At 39.8% G+C, this 12578-nt stretch overlaps 1 protein-coding gene across 1 annotated transcript; it reads right to left on the reverse strand.

The window, feature by feature from the left end:
- Positions 1-1697: 1697 nt before the first annotated feature.
- Positions 1698-3539, reverse strand: LOC127557726 (mortality factor 4-like protein 1). The gene has a single exon (XM_051991034.1). It carries the CDS (start codon positions 3501-3503, stop codon positions 2289-2291), a length of 1215 nt encoding a protein of 404 aa, XP_051846994.1. The 5' UTR covers positions 3504-3539; the 3' UTR covers positions 1698-2288.
- Between the last annotated feature and the right edge of the window lie 9039 nt (positions 3540-12578).

The following is a 12578-nucleotide window of genomic DNA, read 5'->3' on the forward strand; positions in this document are numbered from 1 at the left end:
GGTTCTAGGGCAGACTATTGTGATCATTTAGAAGAAGCATTGTTAGATAGTGTAAAATAACAGGCACTGAAAAAGAATGGAAGCAAGAAGATATAGCTACTTGTAGGGACTTTAAGCTCCAAAGGCAGGGTTGCTTACTACAAAATTCATCAGAATAACTCTTGTCTTAAGTATTTGGAAAAGCATAAAATATCCATTATTTCATTGAAAGGCGGGGTGGAGGCCCTATATAGAGAGAATGGGCCAGGATAAAGGAGACAGCAAAAGCGAATAAATAGACAGAAAGATTATTGTGGCCACCTTGGGCTAATAGGAATTAAAAACAGTAACCTTCATGTCCTTTTTCACAAGGGTCCCTAACTTATGTTTTAGCTGTTGCTGTTTCAGAGGTTCAACTAGTGCAGTGTCAGTGTTTGTGACAAGTATAAATGTTGACCACTGACACATTGAATTATTGCCCTACATGGATTCTGCCCTTTGTAGCTAAACTCCTGGAAAAGGTCATCTACAATAGGTGCTGACACTTTCCTTTCCCTGTCTTCTTAGGCCTTTATCTGGCTTGCCACCTTAGTATTCCACCCAAACCTCTCTCTCCATCGTTCCAATACCCTTTTTTTTCCTTCCTCAGCCTCCTGGACCTGATCTATCTCAGATTTTCAGGACACCTGTCCCCTGACTGCTGCTTCTGGGGGCTTGCTGGCTCCTCTAATTGTAGTGTCCTAGAATTCTGTCCTGGGCCCTCTTCTCCAAACCCACCCCTTACTAAAAGAGTTCATCTGCTCCCATGGGCTTAGTAGCCATCTCTACCGAGGATGGTCAAATCTACTTTTGCTAGACCAGTGTCTTTGCTGATGTCAGATCTACTATCTCCAACTGCCTTTCAAATACCTTGAACTGGATGTCTGGTAGACATCTTGGACCTAACACAAAGTAGAGCTCCTTATCTTCCCATCCTCACATTCCCTCCGGCTCACAATCTTATTCCTATCTCACCCCCCTCATACAATGTGTTGCCAAGGCTTATTAATGTCGCCTCTGCCTCTCTCCCTGCGCCCCCTTCTCTGCTTGGACACAGCCCCCACACTGATACAAACCTGCACGTCACACCTGGACCATTGCAAAAGGCCACTGGCGGGTCTCCCTGTAGCCAGTTTTGCTCTACTCCCTTCTCCAATTTGCCACTGATGCAATAAGAACAGGTCTGATTGTCATCCTTCTCCCCCTTACAACCCAATTCAATGAACTCCTGAAGAATGTCCAAAGTTGAAGACCCTCCTACCTTCCCAGACTTCTTACACTGGGCTTGACAAGTGTCCTTCAAGCCAGTGTCCCTGGCTTCCTATAACCATCTCTCAGCTCTGGGCATTGTCTACAGCCGTTCCCCATTCCCAGAATTCTCTTTGCTCCAAATACTAATTTCCCTGGCTGCCTTTTAAGTCCTAACTAAAATATCAATGTTCACAAGACGCTTTCTCCTAATCCCTTTTAATTCCACAGCTTTCCTTTCCAAATTGTTTTATTCTCCACGTTTATTATGTCGTTTTTCCCACTGGGTTATAAACTCATCGAGGGCAGGCACTATTTTGGGGGGCTTCTCTGTATCCCCAGGACTTAGCCCGGTGCCAGGCAGTTAAGTGCGTAAATGTTTGTTGAATGAACCAACACTCTTATTAAGTTTAGTACTCCTCACCAGACAATATGGATGATAAAGAAATGGAAAACCAGTCCCGACTCTCCGCCCCAACAAAGTTATGAAGACACAACTGAACAAGATGATCAGTTGAAGTAAAACGGTCTAACAGAACCCCCTCCTCACCCGGGGGCCCTCCCACCGCCACCCTGGCCGAAGGCGCAGCTCCTCACGGAATTATTAAAGGAAGATAACACAAAAAAAGCGAATATAAAATGAACCATTACAACTTTTCGACCGTTTTGCTGGCTGAAGAAATTTCTTCAAACGTTACTTTTTTATCAAATAAAAAAGATTTATTTCTAAGAATTGAAACACCTCCTGGAAGACCCGTTCCCCCAAAAAACATGGATATACAATAATGCATTTCTCCTATGATGTTAAAATTTGTATTAAAATCAAAATAGGAAAAAAAAAAACACACACAAATCTGTACTCTTCATCAATGCAGGCAATGAGAAAATTTGCCCGTGGAAATAGTCACAGTTTAAAGAGAAGCTGCATTACAAAAAAGCCAACAAAAGAGCGGGAACGAAGGTCTTGGTAAAACGAAGGTCGGGACCCATCCCTCGGCACACGATTGCTGGTCGCGGCTTCCCTAGAGAGCCTTCTGCCGGTACTCGGGCGGTGCCGTCTCGTACTCGCTGGCATTGAAGAGCGCCGCCGAATTCTCCGCCAGGTACTCGAGGAAGTCGTGCAGGTAGCCCATGAGCAGGGTGCGGCTGGGCGGCTCCAGCGGCGCGCAGGCCAGCACGGCGCCCAGGGGCACGAAGAGGCGCAGCAGGTGCGGGGCGCCATACACGCGGGAAAGCGGGGCCTCAGGATGCGCCGCCTGCACGTGGGCAAACTGCGGGCGCTCGAAGTCGTACAGCAGCTGCGTGCCCAGCAGGACGTTGAAGTAGTCCTTGATGCCGGCCACTGCGTCGTCCACCGTCAGCGCCGGGGCCGGGACCCCGGCTCGGCAGCGCCACTTGTCGAGGCCCGCGTACTCCTGCAGGATCGAGTCCACGCTGTGGCGGGCAGGCAGCAGGAACAGCTTCTTCTGCTTCGTCACCAGGTCCCAATCCTCCACGAGCCAGGGTTTCAGCTCCTCGGGTATCTGCACCTTAACCTCCGCCTTGGAGGCCGCCGCCTCCCTGCGAGTGCGAGAGCGTTTTGCTCGTGGTGGCAGGGTCGCGGGGCCAGCTCGGGGGGAGCCCCCACCCTGGCTGCTCACGGGCTGCTCGGCCTCCTTGGCTCTGGCCACCTTCCTCGCGGTGCCAGAGCCCCTCCTCTCGGGGACCGCAGCCTTCTCGGTTACTGCGGCTCTCCTACCTTGGGAGGGGGCCTTCCTCCCAGCGACTACAGCCTTCCTTTCAGAGGCCACGGCCTTTTTCTCAGAGACCGCGGCCTTTCTCTCAACGATCACGGCCTTCTTTTCGGAGCGGGTAGCCTTTCTTTCGGGGCCAGCGGCCTTTCTCTGGGAGCCCGCCGCTTTCCTCTGGGAACCTCCGGCTTTCTTCTCAGGGGTCGCGGCCTTCCTCCCTCCGCCCACGGCCCCACGGCCCTTAGCATTGGCCTGGGCCTGGGCCTGGACTTTCTGCAGCTCGCGCTGTCGCCGCACGTTGGCCGGCGAGTACTCGAGGATGCGGCTCTCGGACACCCACTCGTCCCACTTCTTGTTCCAGCCCATGTAGTGAATGAGGTAGATGGGCGCCCGCTCCTCAGCAGCCACTCTCACGCACCTGGCTTCGTACAGCAGCGGCCCATGGAAGCACAGCACCCGCTCACCCTCCTGGAAACACGGTTTGGGCCGGACGGCCTTGGGCGCCATGCTCTGCCTCGCAGTCGACGGAGAGGAGAACCTCGCACTGACCACGATCACGACCACGTCTCAGCAGTGCTGTCCAACCGCGGCAGCTGCTTCTGCGCGTGCGCAGAGCCCTCCCACCGCCGCCTTCGCGCAAGCGCAGCTCCTCTGGGGCTGGGCCTCCTTGAGCAAACTGGCCAATAGTGCGCAAGCTCAGTCTCATGACCAACTGCGACCATCGCTTCCATCTTCGTCATCTGTCTCCGCCCTCCCCAGTTACTTTTCTCTGCAGCCAAGAGCAAAAGAATCGGGTCCTGACCTCAAGAAGCTTACCTTCAAAGGAAGGTGAAAGTTTCTTTTGAAAAAACCTGTTATGCTAATAAGCAAGAAGTTGCATAGCTTAGAAGCCTCCGCTTTTGTTCCGTTTGCTAGCAAACATTTCCTCTAACTTAAACTTCTAGGACTAGTTTCCTTTGAATACAGACTTCCCGAGGAAAGTAGCTGTGCGATTTCTCACGCGGCGTCTGGGCTAGAGTCTCAGGTAGCGCGGGAAACAGGGAGAGCTCCCGGAACCGGGATGTCCTGAGAACGGGGAATTCCTCCCGGAAAAAGGTTCCTGTCCAAATCCGCCTGTTCCCTGTCACGGAAAGTGATTACCCTCCCTGTACCGCGGGTGTTCGGGTGCGCGCATACAAGATAAAGGGATAGACGGGACACACACAGTGATCTCTAGATTTCTGTATATCTGCAGAAATAGATGTGTGTCTATATGCATATAGATAAATGTTTATATACATACATAAAGAGAGATTTGTTGGTTATAGAAATATATGCATATATAGATTTCTAGATAATATCTACAGAAATGTGTGTAGGTGAAACACACCTATGAGACAGGAGAGATTTATCTACAGAAATAGATGTGTGTATATATGCATATATGTAAATATGTATGTTTAAATACATATAGAGATTTTTAGATTTATCTATGGAAATATATGCATATATAAATTTCTAGATATATCTACAGAAATGTATAAGGCAGAAATTTCTAGATATAGCTACAGAAATAGATGTGTGTCTATATGCATATATAAATATAAATGTTTATATACATATATAGAGATTTCTAGATATATCTATGGAAATATATGCCTATATAGATATATCTATGGAAATACATGCATATATATATCTACAGAAATATGTGCGTATATATGAGGAAGGAGAGATTTCTAGATACATCTATAGAAATAGATGTGTGTATATATGCATATATATTTATACACATACAGAGATTTTTGAATATATCTATGGAAATAAATGCATGTATAGATTTCTAGATATACACATATATGCACATCTTTTTCTGCAGATACAGGGTATGATTTTTTCAGGTACTCCAAATCTCTCAGCTTTGAGATTTTTTTCAATAATTCAAAGGCAAATAAGAAAATAACTTTTTTTAGTTGTTATTTTTTGTTTGTTTCTTATACTGGAAGAGAGGTCAGAATAATATCGCCTCCCATATTTTTACAGAAGTGGAAACTGAGGCCGGGTCACTAGTTTTGACTTATATATACTGACTTTGTGGCCCTGGCCAATCCACTTTGCTTCTCCTTAGTGATCTAAGTAAGTCAAATCAAGAAGCATTTGTTAAGTGCCTGCTGTGAATCAGTTGCTATGCTAAGTAAGGACAGAAAGGTTTCAAAAAACAAAATTCTGCTCTCATATGACTCACTCTAAAAAAAAGCAGAAACACAATCTCTCTGTCTCTCATACACACACACATATACATACATTTCTGTAGATATATCTAGAAATCTCATACATATATCATGAGAAAGAGATATGTATGTGTGTGTGTGTGTAAAATGTAAAAAAAACAAAAAAACCCAAAAACCCAATCACTTTCTCATCATCAAAAATCACTGTTGTGAGTAGGGAATTCCTTTTCACCAACTCTCCAAACAACCAGAGCTGTTACTAGTTACTTTTATATCATGAGGAGAGGTTTCTAGATATAACTACAGATATATGTGTGTATATATGTGAGTATGTGTGTGAGACATCTTTCTAGATATTTATTACTAAAATTATCTTAAAATGTCTAGGCAGAAATGTCCAATGGTCTCTTGGAAATGTTAAGACTAAAGTTGAGAAGAGCAATTAGGACTAATTAAATGGATTTTGGATGAATTTGCATTACAGAGGTGGCAAGTGATCCCTTGAAAGCAAATGAGATCAAGGAGAAAGTGTGGAGAGAGAAATAGAAGGAAAGGGATGTCCATGACTAAATCACAGAAAACATGAAAAGATAGACAAGAATCCCACATCTACAGTTTGAAGGGACCTCAGGGGTCACCCTGGGAATGAGGAATGAGGTCTTGGAATATTAATTGACTTTCCTGTTAATTTTGGAATTTGATTCCAGACCCTCTGACTCTGGAAAAGAACTGGGAGAGTGCAGTGTCTGGGATGAGTTCAAATGTCAGCTCTATTTTTACAATTTGGGTTGTAAATACACACTTCTCTTGATCTAAGTCTATCAGGTGTGGATTTAGATATTCCTCGTTTCCTTCCTGCTCCAAATCTAGGTTCTGTGTGTGTGTGTGTGTGTGTGTGTGTGTGTGTGTGTGTAGGGGGGAGTGGGGAGGGATTCTGAGTTTCCTTTCCTAGTGACAATTTGCAATTCATTCTCACTTTCCAAGTTAAACTAAAAGAGTTTCAGAAAGATACTAAGAAAACCAATGTGCATTCAGAGCACAACCCTCCTTTGGAAAGTGCTGCTGTGAGGAGATTCATTGGTTTTCCAGTTATCACATTTCTCCTAACTTTTAATTGTATTTTATCTCATTTTTTGAACAAAGATGTATCCTAACCTTCTCTGCTACCCATAGACATCTCCTTATTATCAGGCAGTAAGTCCAATCTCCCTACCCCTCACTATATAATAGATAGAGAATGTGTATTATCAGAAAGCTATTGAAAATGCATCTTTCTTCAGTTTACTTTAAAGGGCAGAGGTGTCAAAAGAATGCCTCCCTTCTACTAGAATCCTGGTTAGATCACTTTTCTATTAGAACATTCAGTTGTGTTTGTAACATTTTAGATTGAGAGCAACTCAAATACATCCCCCGAAATAATTTCCAGCTTTTCATATCAGAGAATGGTTGATCTGAAAGTTAGAGCTATTAATAACATTTTAAAATCATTTAATTTTTTTTACCAGACTTATTATTTTATTGGTATAAAGAGTTTATATGATCTTCTAATAATTCAGATTGATACCTTTTCTGAAATTTATAATTCTTGGGCCACTGAGAGGTAAAATGAATTGGCCAGGGTCACTCAACCAGTATTTGGCAAGTACATTTCTATTTCCTAGATCATAATGCCTTCAAAGCTTAGGCTGGCATTCGAGTCGGGAGCTGGCTGCTGTAACTTCTCAGATTTCCAGAGGTCGGCAGAATGAGTTATACCATTTTTGACAAAAATGTCAAGAGTATCAAAAATAGCAAAGGAACAACGAACAAAAAATGAGACAGAGAGAGGGAACATGTAAAATCAGAAGGAACAGAGCAACATGAAATTGGGATGCATTTGGACAAAGAAGGAAAAGAGTCTAAAGTCATGCAGAAGACTCTGGGTATTGAAATTGAATTTGGCTCCTACAGAGAACTTCTAATTTGATTTCTATTTGATATTTGGAATCTCGGGATAAACTCAGAGTCATTTTATTTTGAGAGTCAGTTGTGAATATTGCTCCTTACTACTTGGAATTAACTTATAGTGCTATATAAGGACTTCAAAATGAAACTCATTTGATCCTTATAACAACTATTTACTCTTATTTTATACCCATTTTTGTTTATCCTCTGTTTTCTGAAAAGACCAGAGACATGTCTGGTAATGTCTTCACTTGCATATGAATTTAATCTTAAGTGAAGCGCAAAGTTGTCAGCTTCACTCTTTCAAAGGGCAGGATTTATACCTAAATCTCTCCTAATTCCAAATGCAATGCACTTTGCATTGTACTATACTATACTGGGGAAAATACAGAATATAGTGTATCGTGTTTTACTAAAAAAAATAAAATAAAATCACTCCTATAAGAAGCTTCACTTAAGAAACTAAAGTAGAAATGGTTGTTAAAGAAAAAGACAAAAAAGGAAGAAAGTATTTTCTCCCCTATAATCAGTACACTGTCACCTGTTGCTTTTATAAAATAGGGAAGAGCATGAAAGTGCTAATTTGGGAGGAAGAAAGGAATCAGGTGGTCCTTGCTCTGGAAAATAAGAAAGATTAGCTTTCATTTAAAAAAAAAATCACTATAATGATCAGGTTTATTAGGATTAAGAGACTGAAAGATCATAGTTATAAAAGGTAGAAAGAGTTTAGGAGACTGAGTGCTCTATACCTTCTATAGAGAATTTTAAATTCTCCTGTGTTGGGGATAATGGGGAAAAGAGAAAAGGGAACTCAGCAGAGTAAATCAAATACAGGGTAACTAGAACATCAGCAGAATAGAGCATTATAACAATGCAATAAGAGATGTAAAAATATTTCAAGAGAAGAATAATAGAACCAGATTTTCAAGGTTGTTGTGAAGATCAAATGAGATAATATTTATAAAATGTTTAGTATAATGCCTGGGAAATAGTAGGCACTTAATATGCTTATCTCTATTTCCTCCTCCCCTTCCCTATACCTCTATCTGAGGTGTTAGCACATTCCCTGATAGATTCTAAAGTATAAATCATAAATCCATGAATCCCAGTTTGAATCTCCTCACAAATTGGCCTGATTGCATCAAGATCACTTTTGTTCTTTTCTATGTTCCCTTTCAAATGATAATTCACATTTCCTGAGCCACCCCCTCAAATGACTTACACTTTAAAACTTTCAATTAAGAAATTGGAAATCTCTCTACTTAAACTGTTCTAGCTTTTAACCATCTTCTCTGTATTCAATTAACTATATCTCTTCCCACAAATTAAATATATTTTTATTCTGCTGCATCAACCTAGTAAACCTGTAACCATTATTGATATAATGTGATTTGGGGGTCTGCTGACCTTGGAGCTTCTGTTCTAGGGAGTCCTGGGTCTTCTGGCTTTGGAATCTGCCTCAGGACACTGAGCACTGTCCAGTCTATCTGAAGACCACTCTTAATTCATCTGGAGATTACTTCCTAGGCCTACCCTTGGGTCACAGAATTAACATATCTGTGATTGAAAGTTGTATAAGAGTATCTCCTTGGTACCATCTCTTTACTGGATTCTATTTAGAATTCAGTCTGCTCAGTAATGGCATCACATTGCTTTTAATGAAATGTTTGTCCCTTGACTAGATGGGCTCAAGCCTGCAAATTCTTTTGAGAAGCCTGGTCTGGGATTTTTGGGGTCCCCCTTCTCAACCTCAACATTATAATATAATTCTCATGACAATTTTTTTAAAAAGTGTAGCTCTCACCAGTCACCAAAGACCTTCCCCAAAAAAAGTCTTCCATTTTATGTATTTATTATACATTTATAATAGTGAGCCTAATTTCCAGAGGACAATTGAATACTGTGTTCTAAGGGTAATCTTGAAGAATTGAAAGTAATTTCTGTGTTCACAAAGCCCCATCTGTCATGTTATACCACTGCCTAGTAGGCAGCCGGGCCTCCAGTTTTCTTTTTTAAAGGGACATTTTTAGTTATATTTTGTAAAAAAAAAAAACAGTTGGTACGAAATGCATCCCCACAAAGAGGATGTCAATGGCAAGGTTCTTGGGGATGAGTGTTCTCAAGCCTAGAACATGTACAAATGTAATTCAGATTTTCCCTTCTACGGCTGAGAAGTCCTCAAGTTCTCCATGGGTGGGCAGTGCTCTCTGTTCTGCGACTCATTGAATCTTGAGGCTGACCATGCTAAATCTGTCTAATAGATCCTCAGCTCCAGATGCAGATTATGCTCTCAACCCAAGCTTTCTAGGGACACAGACTGGAAGTCTGTATCCTCCAATCTATTAAAGCTCACTTGGTAATCTTAGGCAAAGCATTAACCCTCCCTTGATCTCAATTTTATTAGCTGCCAAATAAAAGCATTGAACTCTTAGACCTCTAAATCTGTTTTTCATTTCATGGTTCCAGTTGTTTCTTTTACCTGAAATCCACTCAGTCCTGGACTCCAACTTCTGGCTTCCTTAAAGTCCCAGCTAAAATCCTACCTTCTCCAGGAAACCTTTCCCAATCCCTCTTAACTGACACACTTTCCCTCTTTTAATTATTTCCTATTTATTTTGCATAAAATGTATTTGTACGTAAGTGTTGGCTTATTGTCTCCCCCATTAAATTGTGAGAGCCTCAAGGGCAGGAGGTTGCCTTTTGCCTTTCTTTTTATCCTCAGGGCTTGGCACTGTGGCTTGGCTAGGTACTTAATAAATGATTATTGACTGACTGATTGAAACAGAGCTTCCCATATGCAAGTCTGTTATTGAAAAACAGAATTCAGGATTTAAATCACTGGGAGTTATTCTTCTACCTTATGAATAGCTAGATAATTTGTTTGGCGCTTAGAATTGACTGGCATTTCTTGTGAATTACTTTTGCACAGATCCTCAAAGACAAACTACTGTCAAAAAATGATGACTCCAGGAAAGAAGATAAAAAGGTACAAAAATAATGTTAACTAGTCAAAGGTCATGCTTTGTACAACATCTGTTGTACAAAGGCCTAAAATCAGAATTTTCCTTGCTAAGCAAAATAAAATTGCATTTTTCTTAATAATAATTTTAAAATAATTTTTCTTATAGATTCCTTAAAGGCTTAGATCTTATGAACTTTTCCTCCCTTAGCATTGCCACAGTGCTTGTAATGATCAGATATCCAGGAAATACCTGAAGTCATAATATTGAAATTACCAGAGTTTAAACACTAATTGATCATTTAGGACACACAGCATTGTGAATTGCTACGAGGAATAAAATTATAATTTGAATACAATGAAGTAATATTGTTTTTTAACACCTGCAAAGAAAACAAAAAACAGATTCTGATGAAGAAGCACATTATTCAGCTAGTCATATTAAAAACTAAATTAGTGTGGTTTTTTTCTCATGTATCACAATTTGGCAAATTGAATTACTGGTATATTTTTAAAATATCTAAAACAGCTCACTCTTTCATGATAATAAAACCCATTAATTTCTAGATAATTTTGAAATTAGGTTTACATTTTACTAAGGAGAAAAAATTTAATTTGAGATTAAATTTTCAAAAATATCAAAACAAATGCTATACAAACACCTACTATGTTCTACATGAATCCCATTTGATCATCATTAAAATTCTAATAAGGAGGTGCCTTTATGGTGCCCATTTTACAACTGAGGAAAATAGAAGTTAAGTGACACAGCTAGTAAGTATCTGACTGAATTCCTAATTCCAATAGTTCCACTGCTGAATCCACTGGTCTTCCCAGCTTCCCCCAGGAAGATTATTTTATTAACATTGCTTAAAATATTATGGATTACTTTAACATCATATCTAACATGTTTGAACTACCTGCCAGCTAGGAGAGGGAGTAGGGGAAGGAGGGGAAAATTTGGAACAAAAGGTTTTGCAAAGGTCAATGTTGAAAAATTACCAAATTACCCATCATGCCTATGTTTTGTAAATAAAAAAAACTTTAATTAAAATATATATATTATGGAGTGCTAGTAAATCAGAATAAATATTTTTCTTTTTGCTTTTACTAATACATAATAAATAAATGTGTGTGTGTGTGTGTGTGTGTGTGTGTGTGTATGTGTGTGTGTGTAAGGGACAATTGCTGTTGAGTAGTTTTTCAGCCATATCTCTCTGTAGCCTCATTTGGAGTTTTCTTGGCAAAGATACTAGAATGGTTTGCATTTCCTTCTCCAGATGAGAAAACTGAGACAAACAGGGTGAAGTGACTTGCACAGGGTCACACATTTAGTGAGTGTCTAAGATTATTTATGTACTCAGGACTTCCTGGTGCTCTAACTATTGTGCCAAAAGTTAAAGATTTGTAAATATACTTCAAATAACCTTCAGATTCTTCAAGCAAAAAACATACTTTAATTCATTTTGTTACATATATTTAACAAATGGCAATTTATACCATCAAAGAATCATTATTTTGGAAAACCATATCCCACTGAGTCAAATTTATCTGACCTTGCCCAGTAAGGATACTTTCATTTCTTTCTAATTATGAGGAACCTATCATTTTGGCTGCTTAAAGGTCTTCAATCTTATCATTAGTTGTATATTCATTTATTTATCTGAAAATTCCTAAGCATACTTTTCTCTTGAACAAATTACTCTCTACTGTCTCTTGACATGAAAATAAACCAACACAACCAGAGATATAATCAGCACATTACAAAAATAATACATGTGCATTCATTTTTAAAAAAGAACATAATCAGGAACAAATATCTCAAAATGATAATTGACATTCATAAAGTACCTTTCATCTAAAAACTAAAAGTAATTTACAGAGATTACTTAATTAGCTTCTCAGCAGCTCTGGGAGGTAGAAATTTTATTGTAATTACAATATGTTGTGGATTATCCCCACTGATGAAGGAAAGAGCAGTGAGGCAGATAATCCACAGTCAGTCATACAGCTGTACACAAATAGTGACAACCACACACACACATACACATACAGAGTGTCTAATCATTCATGGTAGAATGCACATCATGTTATTACCATGGATATGAATAGAAGAACAAAGGAGAATAAAGCAACATCAGTATATCAGCTATTTTTCTTCTTTTATTATCTCTTATCTTTTTGATCTCATTTATTTGCTATATTTCAGAATTACAGAACTTTGATAATTTGAAGTGACTCTGGTAGCCACATAATCCAAAAAGAAATCTCAATTATACACAACTTGTTAAAACTCAATCAGAATATAAGCAAATGAACAGAGGTATAAAATAATTTTACCTGTCAATTAAATTGACCATTGACAATGGTCAATATGATAAACTTTATCAATTTTAAACATCCAAATATTTTTAAAATTACATATTATTTTTTCATTCATCCTTGTATTCATTCAGTATTATTGTTGCA

Source organism: Antechinus flavipes, chromosome 3 (genome assembly GCF_016432865.1).
Source record: "Antechinus flavipes isolate AdamAnt ecotype Samford, QLD, Australia chromosome 3, AdamAnt_v2, whole genome shotgun sequence".
NCBI lineage: Eukaryota > Metazoa > Chordata > Mammalia > Dasyuromorphia > Dasyuridae > Antechinus > Antechinus flavipes.